This window comes from Sarcophilus harrisii, chromosome 2, assembly GCF_902635505.1.
Source record: "Sarcophilus harrisii chromosome 2, mSarHar1.11, whole genome shotgun sequence".
Lineage (NCBI taxonomy): Eukaryota > Metazoa > Chordata > Mammalia > Dasyuromorphia > Dasyuridae > Sarcophilus > Sarcophilus harrisii.
This window is the reverse complement of record NC_045427.1, coordinates 611,981,457-612,005,276: the sequence shown is the minus strand read 5'-3', so window position 1 is coordinate 612,005,276 and position 23,820 is coordinate 611,981,457. Positions and strand designations below refer to the sequence as shown.

General features: G+C 36.9%; 1 protein-coding gene across 3 annotated transcripts in view; it reads left to right on the top strand.

The window, feature by feature from the left end:
- The window catches only part of ADK (adenosine kinase), a 618,595-nt gene that overhangs the window by 312,374 nt on the left and 282,401 nt on the right, over positions 1-23,820 (top strand). For all 3 annotated transcript variants that reach the window (XM_031949472.1, XM_031949471.1, XM_031949473.1), the window contains exons 5-6: positions 11,934-12,106; positions 18,139-18,247. In XM_031949472.1, coding sequence (XP_031805332.1) covers positions 11,934-12,106; positions 18,139-18,247 — 282 coding nt within the window. The remainder of the gene's footprint in view (positions 1-11,933; positions 12,107-18,138; positions 18,248-23,820) is intronic.

Genomic DNA, 23,820 nt, shown 5'->3' with positions numbered 1-23,820 from the left:
TGACAAAGTGATATCTCTGGTTTTTTTTGGTGTTAAATGTTAGGCCAAAATTAGCACAAGTGCCTTCTTGCACTGTTGACTCATTGATTATATAATCTATTAAAACCCCCAGATCATCTGGCCAACACCTCATTTAGTTCCTACTTGTAATTGGTTTAATTGGTTGAGGACTTCCTGCTTGTGGCAGTTTGGCAGTAGGAAAATGAAGCTGGACTTGGAGTTCAAAAGACTGTGAGATGGAATCTTGCTACTGACACCTACATGGGCCCAATCACTTTACCTCTCTGAGACTTCATTTCATAAAATAGGAATTGTGATACCTTTGGCTCCTACCTTCTGATTTGTAAGGAGGTTTTTAAATGTAAGTAACGCATTTGGAAACCCAATAGTTAGATATAAATGTTAGATACATTCATAATATTTTCTTTTTTATATTATTATATTTATTTGATTGTCCTAGCCTAGCAGTTCTCAAGGTCCCAAGGCCCTTTCAGTAAGCACATGAGGTCAGTAGTCTAAGACATTTTACTTGTGGCAAATATTGATGGCTGTTACTCAAATAAATGAAAGCTTTTTTAGAAGGGTCAGAAATTTTTAAAAATGTAAACGTGTACAGAGATTTCAAACAAAAGTTTGAGTATAATGTCCGGGCTAGCTCTCTGGAAGTCCTCTGGAAGGGCTTTGGCCTCAGCAGGTTATACAGCACAGAAATGTTCAAGAATAGAGTCTAGATTCTTTATTGTGGCCCATCCTTGATCCTATTGCAGTACTGCAGGAGGCAGGACAGCCACCATGATGTTGGTGAAAGATGGAATATCCATCTTCTAGTCCTTGTTAGCCCTTATATATATATACCTTAGTGCAATTACATCATTACAATATACTGATTATGTGTGAACTTAGTACTTAGCATGGTGATGTAATAATTCTCTAAGTATATATGTGAACTAGAGAACAATCATCTCATCAATTCCACTGAATTAATACCTTTTTTCCAGTATACTTCTCCGAAGTTCCACCCTCTACATTTGAGAATCACTCTTTTTGGATTCTAACTCAGTTATTCAATATGCTAGCTGTTCCTCACACCTTTATGTTATCTACAGATTTAATAAGCATTAGACATATGCTTTTAATCAGATTATTGGTAAAAAATGTTGAATAATACAACAGTTAGGACAAGGGTTTGACTGGAGAAGAAAAGTTCAGCAAATAAAGAAAAAGAGGTGGTGCTACTCAGAAACACTTTACATTTATACCCTGAGTTCATGTTAAATAATGGTAGGTCCATTCCTGAAATAGTTAAGACCTTCAGTTGCTTGCCCAAACAGAATCTACTTTCAAACTATACCGGGTTTGATTTAGCATCCACCAAGAGAGTTATTATAGTCCAGTATGTACACTCATTTCTAGGAAAGGGGCTTCAACCTGGCATGAGGGCAGAAAAATATATTGCTTCTGTATATTTATGCTCCTCAACTTGGCTAAATATTCTGCAGATTTCCCCCTTAGTTTTTTCCCCATAATTATTGAACTTATAATGGTTCAGAAGAGCGCTATGACCTTATTTCAGAGAGCCATGCAAGAGAAAAGATGAATACTTATGGCCCTATTCCATAATTAAAGATGTGTAGTTTTGGGGTCAGTGAGAAACTGTAGGGGAAGTCAGTGAGCCAAAACTGAGGCATTCTGTTAAAAGAGAAATTAGTATCACTAGAGACAGAATTCTAATGATTAAGTTCTAATTAAATGATTCAAGTAGAGCCCTGATTAAGTTAAGGTGACCAGAATTTTGCCCCAGTGGGTTGAGATAGATTTGGGGAGTTGTATTTCCTCCCCATAATTGTCTGATATCATACTGTCCTTACACCTTGTGGTCTATCGTCATCTTTACATGATTACCATATACATGTTGCACCACTGACCGACCCCTTTGAACTTATGTCCCCATGCACCTGTGCCTCTTTTTAAGTGTTTGGGGTTTAAGCGCAGTTATCAGCTTTGCTTTAGTGTTGAGGACAGATTCCTTTCCTAGGTTATACTTATAATTCTCCTATGCCCAGAAAAGATACCTGGAATCTCCTATCTACCCTCACCCCCTGTTTAGCTTTGTGTCCCAAAGTCTTCTAGTTCCACTCCAGTCTTATGAAAGTGCAAGAATTCTTGGTTAAAGCTCTGCCTACTCAACAGCAAATGGTACAGGCGTTGCAGAGAGTATGAGATGACTGGTTGGGAGAGACGTCATGGAACTGTTGGGACATCTGAGGAAATTGCTTGTTCTGGATCTTGGTGTGTTTAGAGAATGATTTATGGATTAAATTCCTTGATTCTATCCATTTCTTTTATGTGAATGTGTTGGTATTATGAATTATGCGTATGAGAATTGTTGAAAAGATTTGTCTGACAATTATATTTGAAATGATTGTGCATATTTGATTTCTTCTTTATTACCAGGACAATGTATGGTCTTTGCCAGTTTTAGCCTTTGATTTCTTCTACTTCTGATGTATTCCATGTTATTTTGTTATTTATTTTCTTGTATAGTACAAAATCCCTTTTTATACCATCTCTGTTCTCCAATAAACTACTGCAAGTCCAAAACACTTATATGGTCTCCTCAAAACCATGCTTTTATATTCCCTCACTGATGTTTCTTTTTATGAAATCATCTAGAAGCCTCAGTACTCAAAAGCAAAAGACAAATTTAGTGGAACCAAATGGGAATATAAATGAGAAATCTTCTTCCCTGTTTCACTCCTACCCTCTGGCTCCCCATACACACACAGGTGATACAGACTTTCATACCACCATGGGAAAGCCACATGGTGAAAAGACATGTGGAAGATGATTCCTATCCCCTCCTCCCGTCCACTCACATAAAATACATAAGCATTTCCATAGCACCTACTAAGTGCTAACCAATGTGCTGAATGCTTTGAGGAGGGTTTTCAGTCTGGCAGTTGGGTTGACTCGCCCAGGGTCACACAGTTAGGAAATGTTAAGTGTCGGTGAGTGTATTTGAATTTATGTCTTCCTGCCTCCAGACCTGGGGTTCTGTCCACTGTGTCACTTAACTGCTTCCTATGTCCTAAGTGCTTTTCACACAGATCATCCAATTTGAACTTTATAACAATCCTGAGAAGCAGGAACTATTATTTTTCTATTATTCAGTTAAGGAATGAGATAGAGGTTAAGTGCCTTGCCTAATTGCCACAGCTAGTGTCTGGGTCACATTTGAATTTCTTTCTCCCTGATTCCAGGCCCAGTCCCTTATTCACTGTCTCAGAGCCAGTGTTTTTATTTCATCATCCCAGGATCTCTCTCAGTATACTTGAGACTCTAGCTGTATCATTGAAAGAAGCCCTTATATATTATAAGTTAATATTTTGAAAGCCCTTGATTTTGAGCTGCTATTCTCTGAATTTGATATTTTTTACTTGTGATGAAAATTCATTTGAATTTTCTACAACTATAATATTGATTGTGGGCCTTGTAAACCTCATCATCCTCAACCTAGTTTAGCCCATTTGCCAAGGCAGTTTTACCAGGATGTGGCCATTACGCATTCTGAAGTTACTTGAAACCACAAGTGAGATGTGACAAAGGGATATGAAAGGTGGCTGTATAGCCCTGAAAAGGGCTCAGCAGCCCTCCCAACGGAGGTTCTAGGCCTCTCTAAACACCCCATAACCCCCCAAATCACCTCTTGTTAAGTTAGGGACATGTCTGTACCTAACATGTGACTACATCCCTCAGCAAGATGGGTAGATAAGAATAGTTTGTTCCAACCACCAGGAAGGCACTCAAGCAGGCACCGTGGAGCACTGAACATTTGGTGCAATATTGAAGACACCAGTGTCAAGCACTGCATCATTTTACCCTTGATTTGCTAATAGATTTCAATGACCCTAAAAGACAGAATGAGGCAGAAATCTTTGTGCAACTGTTTCATTTAAAATATGATGTCTTTGGTCCTTTTTGAAAATAAAAAGACAAATACCCCTGCCTCACCACCAACCCTCCTCCTTCTCCCTCCCTCATCTTCTTAGATGCTGCTGCTTATCTTTGCTAGCCTTAACTCCCAGTTTTCCGGCCAGGAACAAAGATTTTAATTGTGATGACCACGTATTTTAAAATCAGCGGGAGTCAGGAATTCAGGTTAGGGGAAAATCATCAATCTTTATTCTCAGTGAAGAAAGATCGGAGGTGGAAGAGAATCGGCAATAGCAATATGCAGCTGAGTCAAGAAGCTAGCTAGACCAGGAGCCACAAGACCAGCAGCCACCAGAATAGAAGCCAGCCAGCAATCTCCCAGCCTCTCTTCCTGTCTCTCTGCCTCCACCCACCAAAATTGTCATTTCCTATACAACACATCAGGATGTGCACAGAGAGTGGGCGGGGGCCATTCTTTATCCAAGCATGTATGTTGATAGAGTATAGCTCAATTACTATTTAGCCTTATGTACCTCAGTGCATCAACTCAAGCCTCAGTCCATTACATCTACATTTACTAGTTCAAAATTTTCTGTCTTCAGTATAGCTAACTGTATTCCCGATACTGAACTGTCATCCAGTTGTTGTTGTTGTTTTGTTTTTTTTTTTTTTTGATACTAAACTGTCATCCAGTTTTTTGTTTTTTTTTTTAAACTCTGTAACAGGGATTCTTAACCTGGGTTCACTAATTCCCAGATTTTATGGATGGACTTTTTTTCAGGGCAATTGTTAATTAAATTGGGAAAAAAAATAATGTCTTGATTTCAATATAATTGATTTTCTTTGTAATCTCTTTTGTTATATTAGTTATTCTGAAAAAGGGTCCATTAGGCTTCACAAGGCTTTTAAATAGGTCTGTGGCAGAAAAAAACTTAAGAAACTCCTCAATAAGTGCCAGTTTTGGAGCCAAGAAACTCTGTGTTTAAGTTCACTGGGTAACCATACGGGAAACTCTGCCAGAGAACCTTCCAGCAATCATGGGAGCCCCTACTGATCCAGAACTCCTCCAAGTATAGGGTCACGGTTTCAGCTAGCAGTTAGAATCAAATCCCAAGTTGCACAAAAATCTATAGGACCAGCTTTCACTGGTCAGTACAGCCCTGAGTTGCATCCATTCCTTTGGTCATCTCAAGCTTGGGCATGTGGCTCTGTTCTGCCTAACCTAACCTATGAGCTTAATAGTCTGTCCAAGTGCATTGTGGGGACTGTCTTGACCCAAGAGCCTGCCCCTCCTCTTAGTTGCCTCCTCAGGTCTGAGAGCCTCTAGTACAGAAGCCCTAGCGCCAAGCCTACTGCTGAAAGCCCGTGTCAGTGCTTTGCCATTGTCTGAACTTGTGTTGTGACCATGTCCTCCAAACCATACTCCCCCAGGAGCTGCTGCTCCTGGGCCTACTGGCTGTCTGTCAAAAGACAGGACACCTTACGATGGCTACAAGTGCCAGCTACACCCAGAGCCTCGCCCATAGAAGTTGGTGAGCATAATCGTCACCACAGCTGGCTCCCTTACCCCAGCTTCACAGTGTACCCAAATGAAGATATGTGCCCCCAAATGTGAAACTTGGGCTGAGCTAGCAGACGCTAACACTGTTGTTGACTCCTAGGCCAAGCTTGCAGCCCCAGAAGGAACCCTGTGGGCACGCACACCAACACTACATCGGTAGCCATACTCAAATCCCTTTCTTGGTTTGGCCTAGGTACCACGCAGCCAGGTCTCGCTCCCATAGCCTCAGCTATCAGAAACCCCTGGCATCATGCTGGGAGCTGGCATGTGGTGGGATGTGCCATGGGCGGCCTGGTAGCATTTATTGGACTTAGTCGCTGAACAGTTGCGGGAATGAGGGCCTAGGAAGCTGAAGGATGCATGGATGGCCAAATCAACAACACTGACAAATTATGAAACACTCTGGGAGCCAAAGTAATGGCACTGATTGGCTTTGGGCTACTTGTTAGCCAGCCAGAGAGGAATTTATGTTTTTGTCAAGTTCTTTTGCACATAGATTGACCTCTGGAGAGAAATAATCTTCATCAAGACTGAGTAAATATTATTGGTAATATCATCACAGATGTCAGGAACACCTTGCCAAGACCTGTTCCCTTTCTACTGATTTTTTTTCATAGATTTTTTTCCCCCCAAGCAAATGGGTCAGATTCCTGTACGGATCCTTTGAAATCATTGTGATTATTGTGCTAGCTTGGATTTTGTTTAGCTTAATTCAGACTCATGGTGTTGTATGGTGGTTATCAGGGGACAGGGTGGATTGTGTTAAAATTGCATCTTCTTCTGGCCCCTCTGACCACATGGTCCCTCCTCTGAACTGTACAGCTAGTATGCTTATACATAGATTGTTGAAAAGCAGGGAGTAAGATTGCAAAGGGGGGAACCTATAAGTAACAAACTGGACTAAAGATCACTAGGATATATGTAAGTTAGAGTGTATCATTATATATTATCAAAATGTCACATCCTGGCAATATGGTCCTATGGTGTGTAAGTCTCAGGGTCCAGACCAGCAGAACCCCAAATGGTGTTGATAACTCTGAGCTGATATAAATACTTAGGGATATTACTGATGACCTTGAGATGACCTGGATTTGTTCTTGACCTAACTCTAAGATAGCCCAGAGCAGACTCCCACCCCTGGAGCACTCCTCCATCTTCTGAGGGTTCCTGCTGCCCAGTGCTCTGGTCAGTAATCTGGTCATCAGTAATATTCTCTGCCTCTCTCCCTTCCTTCCTTCCCCTCTTCCTCATAATGCTGGTTTCCCTTCCCTTGTCCCCAAGCCATCTGCCTCTCTATTGCTGCCTTACACCAAGACATCCTTATTAAAGTATGATTGCAGCCTCACTTCCTGTGGCCATCTTGATCTTTCCTCACAAGTACTCAACAGAACTAGAAGCGCCTGTCGCCATTTCATAAGTCCATTAATTAATTATCAACTCAGAGTTCAACTCTCCTTCTGTTGCATACTACCTTTGACTTGCATAGAATCAAATATGATATGCTAAGTATTTTGTGAGTCTTAAAACACTATAGAAGTGTGAACTGTTCTGTCACCTATGGGACCTTTGTCAAGTTCATTAACCATTGATTACTCCCAAACAATTTCCTATGACTATATGTTCTAGACTAGTTATTGAGTCTCATTAGTAGATATAGTTTCTTCAGTTCCTTGTACCAATGAAATTACATGTCTCCCCTCTCCTTCATACACACCTTCCAAAAGTCCTTTGATTGCAACAAAAAGGAAAAGATAGGTAGTACAATGCTTTGTGCTTAATAAACATTGAATGAGCACACATTAAGCACTTTAATATTTAAATTCTGATTTGAATATTAAATTTTTTAATTTTCTGATAAGTTCTGGTTTAAATTATTATTCAATAATTCAATAATTTCAATGAAGAATTTAATAATAAAACATTCTTCTTTTTCTTTTTTCTTGATTAACCCATTGTTTCCCATACCCAGTATAAAAAAGGAGTTGGGATTGATGCCAATGTATTTATTTATTTATTTATGTGGCTTTTTATTTACAAATTATATGCATGGGTAATTTACAGCATTGATGATTGCCAAACCTTTTGTTCCAATTTTTCCCCTCCTTCCCCCCATCCTCTCCCCCAGATGACAGGTTGACCAATACATGTTAAATATGTTAGTGTGTAAATTAAATACAATATAAGTAGACATATCTAAACAGTTATTTTGCTGTATAAAAAGAATCCGACTTTGAAGTAGTGTATAATTAGTCTATGAAGGAAATAAAAAATGCAGGCGGACAGAAATAGAAGGATTGGGAATTCTATGTAATGGTTCATAGTCATCTCCCAGAGTTCTTTCGCTGGGCGTAGCTGGTTCATTTCATTACTGCTCTATTGGAACTGATTTGATTCATCTCATTGCTTGAGATGGCCACATCCATCAGAATTAATCATCATATAGTATTGTTGTTACCATGTATAATGATCTCCTGGTCCTGCTCATTTCACTCAGCATCAGTTCATGTAAGTCTTTCTAGGCCTTTATGAAATCATCCTGCGGGTCATTTCTTACAGAACAATAATATTCCATAATATTCATATGTGACAACTGTGCTAGCATCCAGGACACCCCAGAATCAGCCAGAGTCAGGACAAGCAAAAGTCCTTAGTCCTTATTCTTGGTCTTTAGACGCAGGATAGTACAGGATGGAAGCAGAATCTCCTCAACCACCTTCTCCCTCATCTACTGCAAAAGAGTGACCCTGGCTCATCTTACTCTATCCCCTAGTCCGTCGTACAATCCTCTGTATATACCAATCATTGAGCCAGCACAGGATAGTGGGAAGGACCATTTTCCAAGCATATACCCATAGAGTATTGTCCAATCAGTAGTTAGCCTCAAATGCTTGGCAGTCCTGACCTCAGTGCATCGACTCAATAGTTTCAACCCTCTACATTCATATACCACAATTTATTCAGCCATTCTCCAATTGATGGGCATCCACTCAGTTTTCAGTTTCTGGCCACTACAAAGAGGGCTGCCACAAACATTCTTGTACATACAGGTCCCTTTCCCTTATTTAAGATTTCTTTGGGATATAAGCCCAATAGTAACACTGCTGGATCAAAGGATATGCACAGTTTGATAATTTTAGAGAGAGGGTCAAAATGAGTTCATGATCTAGGTATAAAGAATGAGATTATAAACAAATTAGAGGAACATAAGATAGTTTACCTCTCAGACCTGTGGAAGAGTAAGGAATATTTGACCAAAGAAGAACTAGATATCATTATTGATCTCAAAATAGAAAATTTTGATTGTATCAAATTGAAAAGTTTTTGTACAAACAAAACTAATGCAGACAAGATTAGAAAGGAAGCAATAAACTGGGAAAACATTTTTACAGTCAAAGGTTCTGATAAAGGCCTCATTTCTAAAATATATAGAGAATGGACTCTAATTTATAAGAAATCAAACCATCCTCCAATTGATAAATGGTCAAAGGATATGAACAGACAATTCTCAGGTGAAGAAATTGAAACTGTTTCTAGCCATATGAAAAGATGCTCCAAGTCATTATTAATTAGAGAAATGCAAATTAAGACAACTCTGAGATACCACTACACACCTGTCAGATTGGCTAGAATGACAGGGAAAGATAATGCAGAATGTTGGAGGTGGTGTGGGAAAACTGAGACACTGATATGTTGTTGGTGGAATTATGAATACATCCAGCCATTCTGGAGAGCAATTTGCAACCATGTTCAAAAAGATGCCAATGTATTTAGAACCCAGACTTAGTATCTGTCTTCCTTTTCTGGCAATATTGTCTTTCTCTTCCTGATTCTCTGGTTTCTAGATCCTTACTTTGACCTTTCTTACTTTAATCCTACTACCTAAGGGAGGGAAGAAAGTAAAACGAGAGAAATTAAGCATTTATATAGTATCTAATATAACCTAATTTTGTACTAGATACTGTACTAAGTACTTTGAAATTATTTCCTCATTTCATCCTCACAATAGCTTTGCAGAGTAAGTTTAATTATTATTCCCATTTCATTGTTGAGAAAATCAAGGCAAATGGGATTAAGTGACATGCCCAGAGTCATACAACTACTCAGTTTTTGTAGTAGGATTTGAACTCAGGTTCACTTCATGACTTCAGGCATAGCCTTATACAATAGGCCACTTAGCTTCCAGCTCCTTGAGTCCCTTCTGACATTTAATTGCATTGTCCTTAGGAGTCTCACTCCTCTGTCCTGTCCTATTGGGGAAATAGCTGCTTTATACATTTTATCTGTCTTCATAAGGCAATACTCAATTGCCTTGTCCCTGTTCCTTATGATTCCTTTTTTAGTTATTGAAGATCTACCTACTTTGAAGCAAGGTCCTACGCCACCTGACTTCTGACCCTCAGGAATCCCAGCAGGCATTAATTTTTCCTCTTGGACCTTTGCTAGTCACATGGTCAAAGCTTATATTTAGAAGAGGATCAGTACCCATTCCTTTATTCTCAACTCTCCTGCCTGTCTTCACATTGTGCCCTTCCACATCCTGATTTGATTATATTATAATATCAGGAATATATGTCAAGCAATGTATTCTAATGTACTAGCTGAATGACAAATTTTAATTACAAAAGGACTACATTGTCGATGTCTTACTTTTTTTTCATGTGAATTGAGTTTTTTGAGAGCCATGGCTAAGTCCCATGGTTTTCTTTGCTTTTTATTTATCTCTGTAGTACCTAATAAAGTTCCTTGTATACATCCATCACTTAATAAATATCATTAAAGAACAGATCCAGCTTCAGCCTCAAGCTCCTGGTTCAGTGGGAAAGTCCATCATTTTCCATCCTAGTGACATTCTTGCCCTTAGTAAAGGGAATGTGGATTCAACTCCATAGCCAAACATTTGCCATTGACCTCTCTATGACACTATACAAGACACAAACTAAAGAACCTCTGCCCTCCTGCAGCTTCCAGAGGATGTGCCCAGATCGGGGCTGGACAAAGGAACCCTCAGATGGCAGAATGTGGCCACACAAAGTTGAGCATAGGAGACAAATAATGAACATGAAGTATCTCAAGAGCAGAGCTGCCCTCCTGACCCTGGGGACAACATTTTTAAAAGTTTCTTGTGTGGGAGTTTGAATTCTGCAGTTAGCTGGTACAGGGTAGAAACCAGGCTTAGAATCAGGAAGAATCAGCATGATGAGTTCAAATGCAACCACAGACATTTCCTAGTTGTGTGACGTTGGAAAGATCACTTAACACTGTCTACCTCAATTCTTCACCTGTTAAATGAGCTACAGAAGAAAATGGCAAAACTCTCCTGTGTCTTCACCCAGAAAACTCCAAATGGGATCAGAAAGAATTGGATATGGCCAAAAAAAATGACTGAACAGCAATAATGAACTGTGGCTGTGCTCCCTGTAAAAGGAAGTAGTCACTCACTAAAGTGACTCGATTATAAATCCCCTTGTAGTGTCATGGGAACAAAAACCCTAGAATTTTGAATAGACTCTTCTGAGATGTTAATGAAAAGTATCAGCTTTATGATATTTTAAAGAAAATTCAATTTTATTATTTCCTGGAACAATCTTTAGGAATCTTTCTTTAATGAAGAGCACTCTTCTTCATTGAAAAATGATTTGTTCAAGAAACGTAACCTGTCAATTCTCTGTAGTACCATACCTTAACAATGCTTCAACTCTTCTATAGAAGTGAGGTCCTTGAGGGAGCTACTAACACATAGTTGGCAAAATTACTAAGTGTTTCTAATACATTAGAGTCTGCAGACAATATTTTGAACATGAGAAAAATGAGGCCCTGGGAGGTTGATAGTCTTAGAGGGAGTTAGTATTCAAACCCAGGTTTCCTGAGGCTAAGCTCAGGATCCATAAGTCTACTCCTTACATTATATTATCTCTTAGGCATTTAATGTCAAATTAAATTGAAATAAAATTAGAGGCCATGTCTTCCTAATTTTACTTATATGGAAATTGAGGCCCAGAGAGGGGCTTGTTATGTCAGTGAGTTACATAAATTTAAGGTAGAGTAAGATATATTGACAAACAATGGGGATGCTGCAATTAGAATCAGAAAGATCTGAGTTCATTTTCTCCTCAGATACTTAGTAGTTGTGTAGTTTTCTTACTTTAGCCTCAGTTTTCTCTTTAGAAAAATAGAAATTTTCATAAGTATTTACTTCACAGGATTGTTGTGAAGATCAAGGGAAATCTCCTATATAAAACACCTTTTATATCTAAAAGTTTTGTGTAAATCCTCACTGTCTTTTAAAAATGAGAGGGGGGATTGGAATTGTAAGGGGAATGCTTCAGGACTGTTTCTGATATTGTGGATCTGCAGAAATTTCCTGTGATCCCACTCTGCCAACCCTCAAAAAGAAGCATCCCTGTGGTAAGTGTGGAATTTCTTGTGTTTTTCTTTTCAGTGGATGATTCAAAGACCCTTCAAAGCAGCGACATTCTTTGGTTGCATTGGCATGGATAAATTTGGTGAGATCCTGAAGAAGAAAGCTGCAGAAGCCCATGTGGATGCGCATTACTATGAACAGAGCGAGCAGCCCACGGGAACTTGTGCCGCCTGCATCACCAGTGACAATAGGTTAGACCAGATTTCCTATGAAAATATTTACTTAGAGAATGTTGGTATGATAGAAGGTTAAGTCTTGACCTTTTAATATTATTGGTTTAGTAGTTATTGGGCAATTTAGGTGATCCCTTACACTGGGCTTGCATGTAGGAAGATTTGTTTTCCTGAGTTCAAATCCAGCCTCAAACACTTCCTAACTGTTCAAGTCATTTAACCTGTTTGCCTCAGTTTCCTCATCTGAAAAAGGAAATGGCCAACTATTCTAGGGTCTTTGCCAAGAAAATGCCAATATTGTGTCATACAGAGTCAGACGTGACTGAAAATGATTGAACAATCAACTGAATTTTTTTTTTTTTTTTTGCTTAGGCAATTGAGGTTAAGTGACTTGCCCAGTGTCACACAGCTAGGAAGTATCAAGTGTCTGAGACTAGATTTGAAGCCTTGTCCTCCTGATTTCAAGGCTGGTGCTCTATTCCGTGCATGACCTAGCTGTTCCAACTAAAAAATTATTTTTAAGCACTTAATATGTGCAAAAGGCTATACAAAGCTCATATAAAAAAGTCCAAAAAATTTTCTTTCCTAATGACAGAGACAATGTGCACATAAATAGGTATGAACAGGAAATATAGAAAGAGTAGATGGAGGCATCTTTAATGAGAAGCCAATAGTAATTGAGGGAAGGGGAACCAGTAAAGATTCCTGCAGGAGTCTTAAACTGAGTCTTGAAGGATATATTTCAAAAGGCAGAAGAGCAAAGAAAGCAAGAACCTTATGCCTGTAGACATAGAAAATATTTTAATAGGTTTTGTTTGGTGGCAGGCTGACATTTCTTGCACTGGGCTCACCTTTAAATTTCATGGTGTTCTTTCCTACATGGTCGTCTTAGACTACTCTTGGATTCTTTAAAATACAAATAAGAAAACTCCGTGACCATTTTCCTTCCTATGTAATGTTATGAGCATGGCCTTGGTTACTCATTTCCAGTTTATCAACTAAATCTATTAAAATAGAGAATTTTCTTCATTTGGGAATATTTTTACCAATGTACAATTTCATACTTGATAGGCTGACACACATCTTAATAAATTACCAATTTCTTTTGAAACAAAGAGGCAACTAATGAGGACTTTCAAATAAATGAATATATGTAGGGATTTCTAAGTCAGCCAAAAGTATTTAAATCTTTGAAAATGGCTTCTATAAATGTTAATATAATTGTTAATAGTAACACTAATTGTATGAAACATACAACCATTATTATAAAGAAAATGAAAATGTGCTATCTTTTCTGAACCTAGTTGGCTTTAATTTGTTGTAAAGCCATTGCATCTTTCCAAGGAAAAGTCGAGGTAGCTTCCTGTTTTGTTGTCTACAGATGTCCCTGTTTCCTGCCTCTCTCAAAGTGCTTCTGGAAAGAAGAGGAAAAGAGCACTTCTGAGATTGTTTGCCAACTTCTTTTAGTCCAGCAAGAGACTCCCTACTGATAAAGTACAGAATAGAGCTGGTCTTTCCTCCAGGAGAAAGGAGAAAAGAGAAAAGAAAGAAAAAGAGAAAAAGAAAAAAGATTGTTTTTCAGAATGAGTTGTATAGGTGACCTCTGAAGTTAATTCTGATTCTCTGATTGAACGAGCCCAGAGTTTAGAGCCCTCAGAACTATTGTTAATCCTCAGCCAGTTTTTTTCAGTTTAATTTCTCACTTGCTCTATGGTCTATGCCTATTTCTCAGTTCCTCCCCCTAAAGAACATAGGCAAGCACCCTCTTTCTTCATTGAAAGCTCTTTGCCAGAGGCAACTAGGTGGCACACTGGATAGATCACCAGCCCTGAAGTCAGGAAGATCTGAGTTCAAATCTGGTCTCAGACACTTAACACCTCCTAGGTTTGTGATCCAGGGCAAAGTCACTTAACCCCAAATTCTTCACCAAAAAAAAAGCTCTTTGCCAGGTCAGTTTGCCCCCACTGCAATACACATCAATTCTAAGACAAGGAAGTCTTCTCTTTTCAAACATAAAGCTGCCCCTTCTGTCTAGCCATAAACCTCCTTAGGGCCCCAATTTGCTGATACATTTTCTGCCTTGAGCTCAGTGGGAAAAGGTCAAGTTACTCTGCCTCTTCTCCCAAAACAGCTCGAAGGTCATGGGCTGTCAGGTGATAATTATGTCATTGCCAAGATGGTTAAATAGGCAGACTCTTAAAAAACATCTTGTGGATTGAGGTTGTCCTATGAGTTGCCTGGATCCTTGGACACTGAGACAAAAATGGTTGAATAGTAATGACTGTGTCACAAGGTCACCATTATCTCCTCTGGAGACAATCCCTTGTGGGCCTCCTTGGCTGTGAATCTGCCAGGAAGAAACCTCATTTCCTTTTGTGTCCCCTTAGCCTAGATCAAATCGGACTAGTCCTGATGAGAGCCGAATCAAATGAAAAAGAAATATTTTTCAGGACCAACAAGTATAGATAAAATGCTACATCTAGAAGCGACATTTTGGGAGCCTAATTTTCCTAGATATTCCTTTCTTTTCACTTTACACCGACTCTTCTTGCCAGAGCTCTCTACCTTCTTTATCCCTTTTTTCTATTAAAAAAAAATCTCTGTGCTAATCTTTCATAGTTCTATAATTTCAAAATGGTGATTCTTTGTTAAAAATTTTTTTTAATATCAGTAGCAAAACTTTTTCAAAATTCAGATATTTCCTGCTGAATATATTTCTTAAAATACACAAGTCATAATATATGATCTATTTTATAAAGACTTCAAAGGGTGATTTCAGGAGCACTAATTAAAAATTTCCTGTCAAATGGTCTTTAAAAACCTCTTCTTGGGGCAGCTAGGTGGCTCAGTGGATAGAACACCTGAAGTCAGAATGACCTGAGTTCAAATGTGATCTCAGACACGTAACACTTCCTAGCTATGTGACCCTAGTCAAGTCACTTAACCCCAATTGCCTCATCCAAAAAAAAAAAAAAAAAAAAGAAAGAAAACAAAACCTCTCCTGGAAAGTAATTTCTCTTTATTTTTCTTTTTTTTTCTCTTTTATCTGTTCTTGTATCATTCTGTGTGTTTCTCGGTTTTTCCCCAGTCTTTTTTCTTCTTTTCTCTTTTTACCTTTCTTTATTGTACTATAGGAAGTTCAGGCATTGATAAATTATTCATTCCAATGATCAAAGATTTTTGATCTGAGAAGAAGGCTTCTCAGGGATACTGTTTAGCAAGCTTTTAATTTTATGCCTGTAGAAACCAAGTTTTAGAGAGGCAAAAAACTTATTACAGTAACAACATTCTTTATTTTCCTGAAAGTTACAGGTTTGTACTGATGTTCAGGTAGATGTCTATGAATTCATGAATATGTATTAAACACATATTAGACACATGTAACAATATTTGAAAGTACTATTTGAAACATTAGAGAAATAGCTAAGGAAAAGACTAAAAATTGTTTATCTAGCTAAGTTGTCTTAGCTTTTTGCCGTACTAAAGTAACAAGATGGCATAGGAAGATCTGAATTCAAACACATAGCCATCCATGTGACCCTCAGAAAGGCACTCAAAATTTGACTACCTCAGTTTGTCCATTTGTAAAGTGGGAATGATGATAGTACCTGCTTTTCAGGGTTGCTGTGGGAATGAAGTGTTTCATAAACCTTAAAGCGCTATATGCATTTGACTGTTAGCATTATTAAAGTGGGCTGTTCACATGGTAAAAGTGAGAAACACCAAAAATGGTGCTCATGAATGGCGTAAAGAGAAAATAGAAAGGTCTCTAAGTTTTTGTAGAGATTTTGTTGAAGAATTTTGGAAAAAATAGACAAATTTGAGACATAATGAAAAGTCATGAATGGCTTGCAATGAAAGGAATTCCCACATTGAGATCATAGGTCTTTGAAATGTAAACATTCCCAAGAGCAGAGCCAACAGTTTGGAACATCTCAGAACGTTAGTAGGTCAATGGTCATGCTGGATTTGAAATTAGAGGAACTTGACCAGAACTGGCTTTTCCATCTGTGTAGACTTGCTCAAGATACTTAAAATTCCTGCCTCTGTTTCCTTTTTGTAAAATGAGAACACTGTACAGAGTGACTTCTAAGGCCTCTTCCTGCTTTAACTCTTTGGATAGTAAATTATAAACAAGGATTTTTGAATGTTCTCCAAGACTAGTTTTATATTCATTCTAAAGTAGTAAAACACAAGTCTTTTCAGATGCCATATGGTCTAAGCTAATAAAAGGTTAAGACTCTTTCCTCTAGGCTTATTTTTTCTTTAAATCCTTCTTCATTTGTTCAATTATGATTTGTTAAAATGGTATCTATAGTGAATATTCATTCATTGAATAGTGGAGTCAATTTTCTCTGTTGGAGAACTGGAATCATTTCACACATAATTGACGCTAACGTTGATGGTGTTGATCTCAAACATTTAGGCCTGAAGTTCACTTTTTAAAAGTGGTTGATGCTTCCATATCTCTCCCTTTTGTCCTTCATGCCCATTGTCTAAATGAAATGAATCATGTGTAGAAAATCTTTGTGACTTTAAAAATGTGAAGATTTCTGTTTATAATTCTGTAACTCCCCTGAATTAACATGATTTATGCTTAGTGCTTCAGAAGTGATATTTCTCCAATTCTTTTTCTTTCTTTCTTACTCTTTTTAAATAAATGGTGCATTTTTGAAGCAGAAAAAGCTCTTATGTAGACTCCTAGTTCAAAATCATATTTCCAATATATTTTGAAAATATTTGTGAAATTTATGTCTGTTGTGATATACATTATGATATTTGTTTTCTATAACAAAAGGAATGGTTTTATTATGATTATCATTGTTGGATATGGAAACTGAACAGCCATCTTTCTTTAGTAGAAATTAGTCTAAAGCTATTCCCACTAACTGGTTTCTCAATAAAAAGTTAAATACTGTACTAAGTCTTTAAGCTGTATGTAGCATTTCAGTTGTTTTTAATACTTTCTCATTTACAATGTCTAATTGTGAAAATATTTCAGACAAGAGGCAAATTTTTACTAGAGTGAAAACAATTACATTTGGGGCTAGAAACAGAGAGAGAAAGAGAGAAGTGTATAATAAAACAGTGGATGAATTTAGTTGAAATGAAAATTGAAAGAAATTTAATTTTTCTTTTTATAAAGAATTATATAGGATAGCCTGGAGTGATAAGTGCCAAAACAGTTACCTTTTTACTTGATTAAAAAATACATTTCACATCCTTTTTTGTCTCAGTTTCATTTCCCTTTTGTAATTCTGTGTTAGGAAAAAAGGTAACTGTATCAACCTCCAGTTGATTTTTAAAACCATTTAATGAATTTAATTAATAAAATATTTTATTCTATCTGGTTTGATTATTGGTCAATAATTAAAATGTTGCTATAATAGTTAAGGCAGAATTTGAGCTGCTAAGTTGTACTTAGGTTTTCCAGCTGTAACACCAGAGAAGCCCAGGGGCTTGGCAGCTGTGGAAACTAATTTTAATTGATTCCAGCCCTTAAAATGTAATGTTTTGCAAATTAATTCCCCATAGTAACTACAGAGTATGTAGGGAAGACATGTGTTGGAATATGAAATTAATCCTAGGTTTGATTTTTAGAGCATTTGGATAAATATACAAACTACAGTCTATCTGTAAATGTTTTATAAACAAAGACATTTTTGCAGTAATTAGGATTAAGCTTTTCATCATCCACTTTTGCACATTAACATTCCAATATGTTCTTTTCTTTTTAGGTGAATTTTAACCTTTTAAAATGTGTCAGTCATGCATTTCAAACTGCCCAAAAATGCTTTTCATTTTCTGTTTCTCAGAATTTAAGTTAGTAGTTTAAAGTTTCCAGAATAAAAATTTCTCCTCCTGATGAATGTCTTAAACATATTTTTTAACTTGACAATCTCACTTAAGTCCTCAAGAGAAAATGAACCTCATGTTCATGTTTGAAACAAAATGAACAAGCTACAAAATATTGGGAATCAATGGTCTACAAAAGTATAAAACCAGTTTTTCCAATAGCAAGAAAACCTATTTTCACTTGGTTATTTTAGGTCCCTTGTTGCCAATCTTGCTGCTGCCAATTGTTATAAAAAGGAAAAGCATCTTGACTTGGAAAAAAACTGGAAGTTGGTAGAGAAAGCCAAAGTTTATTACATAGCAGTAAGTATGGATTACTTTATGTTTCTGGTATTTATTGACATTACAAATAGTGATTGTCAGTTGTTGTATAGATTAAATAATTTGCTGAATGTAATATGCAAATCTTGAGTCAAAAAATGGCAATATCACTTTTGTAAATTTTGAGAGCAGGTAACCATTGTATGTTTGTGTATTTTCTGGGTTTTTTTCCCCATCTATTTGGATCCTTTCTAGATAGATACTTGCTTAAACTGAGTATCAGATGCCTTTTTAAGCCATCCTTTTTCTTAAGAGCTCTTGTAATATTTGTTCAGCAAATTTACATTTCATATTTTTTAAGGCAAATTGTTGTGAAGGATGCCCGGATTATGTAGAAAAACATTATTAGCATAATTATTCATTGCAAACAATTTGAGCTTATTTGCCTGAAAAATCTTAATTGCTATTTATTCCATAGTAATTACCATGACACCTTATAATTCAATATTTCAGAAACATTGATCATGACAAGAGTCTTGGATCTGGGCAGGGAGGCAGCCTATGATTTGAATTATTAAATCTTTTGGGCCATATATAGCAAGTAAAAATGACAAGTTAAGAGTTAATTTAAAAAAGTGGCTTGTTTCGTTTTTTTAATGAAAAAATCCTTCTGAATTAATCAACTACTCTTTTGGTATTATACAAATTCTGGGTAAGTAGAGAGTTTGTTTCCATCTCATTGTAAGGTATTTGAGGTTGATCACAATTAGTATTTAAATATAAGCGTCTATGAAAGCTTATAAACCCTTAATGTGCATGTAATCTATGATTCTAGTATCACAGATGCTGCCCTTCTGCTACCTGAACTGTGTGGGAACAGCTGGTTAAAAAAAGTGTAAAAAATGGATTATCTAATAAGAACACATTCGTTGAAAATATAGTTATTTCTTTCAGTTAGTGTTAATGTCTCCTCCAGCCTGTTAGTGTGCAAGGTTGTAGGCTTTACATGGCTGTTATTGATTCTTGTGTAGCACGAATTTAGCCCTTTTTAACTAACAAATACTAACACTGAAACTTATGCAATGGAGAATCATCCCACAGTTCCTGTCCCGTGTTGGAAAAAACATTTCAGAAATTTATCCTTTTTCTTTTAATTTGCTTCCCTTCCCCCCCCGAATTATTCTAACTTTTAATTTATTCCTATAAATAGTCTCAGATTTTCATTTTTAAATAATGATAACTTTTGGTGTTAAATTAAATTTCCATCTGAAATGATGATTTTATATTCCCTTCCTTTGGGGGCTAAAATGCCATTTAGATGTTTTATTACACTTTTGGATTTTTATTTTTAAAAAATCAACAAATCTTGGGATCTGAAGTTTGTTGGGATCTCTGCTAAAATAGTAGATATTTGCCAGTATTTTTGAATGGTAAAATATTAGTGTTTCTCACATAATTACAGTTTTCTAAATTTTAATTACTCAGCTTTATGAAGTTTCATCCAAAGAGATGGTCAGTTGAACACTCCTCCTCTGCCCTCATTTTAACTATCTTCTAACCCCACAAAATTCTTTACATAATAACGAAGAAATTGTCCTTTGCCCCAGGTAGTTGGCACACATTTTTTAAACACTTTCTCTGTCAGGCAGAATGCTGAGTGTTGGGGAAACCAACTGAAAGAGAGACAGTTTCTGTGCTATGGGGAACTTCCAAATGAATAGGGGAAAATAGCACGTGCAAAGAAGCTGAAGAGTTGAGCAAAGTAGCAGTCCCAAGGATGCTCGGGGGTATCCCAGGCAGTTTAGTCCACACAGACCTTCAGAGGTGTCTGGTCAGGGGGCCTTCTTGCAGGGATACGTTGGGAGGAGGAGCTCTTTTCACCTGAAGGGTTCATCCCCAAAGCTGAGGGGAACCTTGCAGACTTGGCTTGGCTTTGCAGGGCATGGTCAGCTTGGTGTCACTGTCCCTGTGGACAGGTTTTCCTTAGATTTTCTGCATAGGTCTTGGCTTTTGGCACTAGTAGCTCAGGTATTTCTACTTTGTGTACTCACATCTACATAGATATCATATTTAATATTTTCTTCTAACCCTTTTTTCCTATTTTTTTCCCCCATTAAGTCAAGAAAATCATTCTTCTGACCCTGTCTCTTTATTTCTTTCTGTTATATTTATATCTTCCATGGAAATGATTCCAGTGGGATAAATAAAGGAGCAGAAGTCTTGACAAACCCATATCAAAGAAAAAGACAACTATAAGTAAAATCAGACATATTAAAGAACCAGTTCCAATAAGTTACAAAGACCTTGAAAGTACTGAGAAAATATATTTTACAAAATCTCTATTTCCTGATTCCTTCTTCTCCTTTTAATTCTCTTCGTCCTCTTTTAGGGTTTTTTTTTTGTGTGTGTGTTTTTTTTTTTACTGTTCTTGCTTCAGTGAAACATAAATTGCTCAAGCAGCAATGCTCAAGATAAATTTAGAAAACTGCTATTAATTTGGCATTTTTACTAATCTGACATAATTACTAATATCATAATTGTTTTGTCTAATACTTTTTCATCAATAGAATATAATAATGATGTGTTAGAGATAAAATCAGTTTTTGTGGATTTATCCTGAAAAATCTAGCCAGCATTAAATTTTTGCCCTTTGGAAAAGTACGTCCAGAATCCCAAGCAATTGGCTTTCAGTTAATGTTTTAAGCTCAATCCATTTGTCCATTAGGGATGTTCTGTGTAAATTTTTGAAAAGACCAAAGACTTAGAAGATAGTCACAGATTAGATTTGACAGAAGAATTTAGCACTCTGTTTGGTAAAATATCATTTACACAATTTGTATGTGTGTAGTATTACATTGAAAATTGAACTTGGCAAAAAGTAGATAGTGATAAGCAATTTAAATAAACTTCTTAGAGTTTGGGGGTTCCTATTTAGTCTTTATTGGAAGAAAATTCTATTTAATTCTGGTAAGCAGTTAAGTGCCACATTCTTTACAGTAGAGAATTCTATGATACACATGCTGCTTTCCCTCTCAAGTATAACATAGAATTGTTTCTAGAGGAATTGTGCCTGCCTAGATAGTATTGCTGAGCCTAACATATAAGAGAGTTCCCCCCCCCCCCTTTTTTTTTTCACCATGGACTTTAAAGAAGAAAACTATGAAGAAGGGACGATTCTATTTTCAACCTTCAAAACAAGAACTCTTATTTTGAACATATATTTGGTTTATTTGCTCTGTTGATTTTTTAGACTAAAGTGTTAGATTTTCCATTATTTCCCTGGTATCCTTTACTTATTTATTATCTCTCTCCTAGCAGCCTTCTTCCTCTGGGAACTTTTCCTTCTTAACGTTCTTTATCTTCCCTCAAGATAACTCCTTTCATTTGCCTGTTCAGCCCATCTAAGAGATGTTCTCTTTTTGCCATGCAGCTTCATCAGTTCCCAGCTGGACATTTTTGTGATTTGGTATCATCTTCAAAGACTAGTAAGACTGTGGGGACTGGGATTCATATGTGAGTTGAAATTCTTATCTTTGAGGGGTAATGTTCAACACATGAGGAGTTTTGGAAGGAGCCATACAATGACTACATGGTTAGATTGGACACCAAGATTCTTCTTATTTAAGGCAACAGATTTAAAGGAAATATAGATGGAATGGTTATTAGGGAAGAAAGAGGAAATGAACATAAATTTAGGAAGAAAAGGTGGTTAATTGTTAGGACATGAATGAAAGTATGCTGCTCAGAGGTGTCAGACTGATCCAGTGCAGATTTTTCTTCCTTCTTTGTAATCTTCAAATTCTTCTATTTAATTATCTATAATGTTAATGGTAGTTGATTTAAGTTTTTAAACTGAGACAGTATTACAAACAATGAATAATTCCTGGAATTAGGTCTTTTGATTTTTAAGAAGTTTTATACATGATATATCAGCCTTCCAGAAACATACTGCTCTGATGCTTCATTATATTCTTCTGGTCATGGATGTGACCCAGGTTTTACCTGGTTTAAGGTTGGCAGGCTACAAGTTGGCCACTCAATTTGATTTAAAAATCATTTTATTAAATACCTATCATGGGCTAGAAACTTTGCACAAGTTACCCTCAGGGACATACTATTTCAAGGTTAGTATGGCTAGGGGAGCAGAATGTAGAATTAAAAACAAAATGTACATAAATTAAGTAAAACAAATAAGAGGAGGAGGGATGATTTTGGCAATTGTGAGTGGGAAAGGGAGGAGTATCTGAGAAATCACTGGAATGGTGAATGAAATCATAGTGTAATTGACTGACACTCCCTCTTTAGAAAGTGATACTGTTGATTTGTGGAAAAATAGTTTGGAAAGGGTATTAATGGAATCCTGGGAGTTGGAGAGGCAGGCAATGTGTCATAGAGCAAGAAGTAGTCTATTTTGGTTTGAATGTACACTGTGTGAAGTGGAATAATGAGAAGTGAGTAGATGAGTATTATGGCCACTCTGTATCTTAGAAATCCATTTAAGCATCTACAGTGGAGTATGGATTAGAGCAGGGAAGCCAATTTGAAGTCCGTTACATTGGTTCAGGAAGCAGTAACAAATGAATGAACCACAGCAGTCACCATGCAAGTGGACGGAAGGGGACAGAAACACATGATGTACAGGTCAGATTGTAATGGGCTGAAGCTCGAGTTAATGCACTGAGATCCCAAGCACGTGAGGCTAAATAGTAATTGGACCCTACTCTATTAATATATATGCTTGGAGAAAGAATGGCCCCTGCCCACTCTTTGAGCAAGTCCTCATATGTTGTATAGGAAATGACGATTTTGGTGAGTGGAGGCAGAGGGGCTGAGACAGGAAGGGAAAGGGAAGGCTGGCTGGCTTCTTGTCTGGTTGGCTTCTTGACACAGCTGCACACATTGCTATGGCAATCCCCCCTTCACCTCTGATCCCCCTTTACCTCCGATCCTTCTTCACCTCTACTGAGAATAAAGATTGAAAATTTTTCCCTTAACCTGAATTCCTGACTCCAGCTGATTTTAAAATACGCGGTCATCACATCAGACTGACCACTGATTCACCTAAGCACAGTGCCTGGCACATAGTTAACACTTAATAAATGCCATTCTTATTTGGATGTAAAACAGAAATTCTGTGAAGAACAAGATCTTTGAAAATAAGTCCATAGATACTAGGTGATTTCTCTGCATAGATAGCCTTGGAGGCAGCAAAAAGAATATGTTTGAAAAAAAATAAAGTTTGAAACTAAGAGAACATTAGTTGCTTGAACTTTGTTATCATAAAGAAAACCTTCATGATATCAAAGTTCAAGCAACTAATGTTTTCTTCACAAAGAAAATTAGCAGATATTGCAAATGGTAAACATCCAACAGAGTTATAAAAATTTAAGTTTACAATGTCCTCACAGTCTAGACAAAATTGGTTATTGTTTTGGGAGTTAAGGTTCATCTCCCCGGTAACAGTCAAAATCATTGATTACAGAGAAAAAATGTTGGAATTTATATAATAGAAGAACAAAATAATGATTAAAAGTAATCACTATAATTATAAAAATTTCAACCTGGTTCCAGCAAGCTGTTGAAACAAAAATGTAGGAAATGAATAAAAGCAAAGA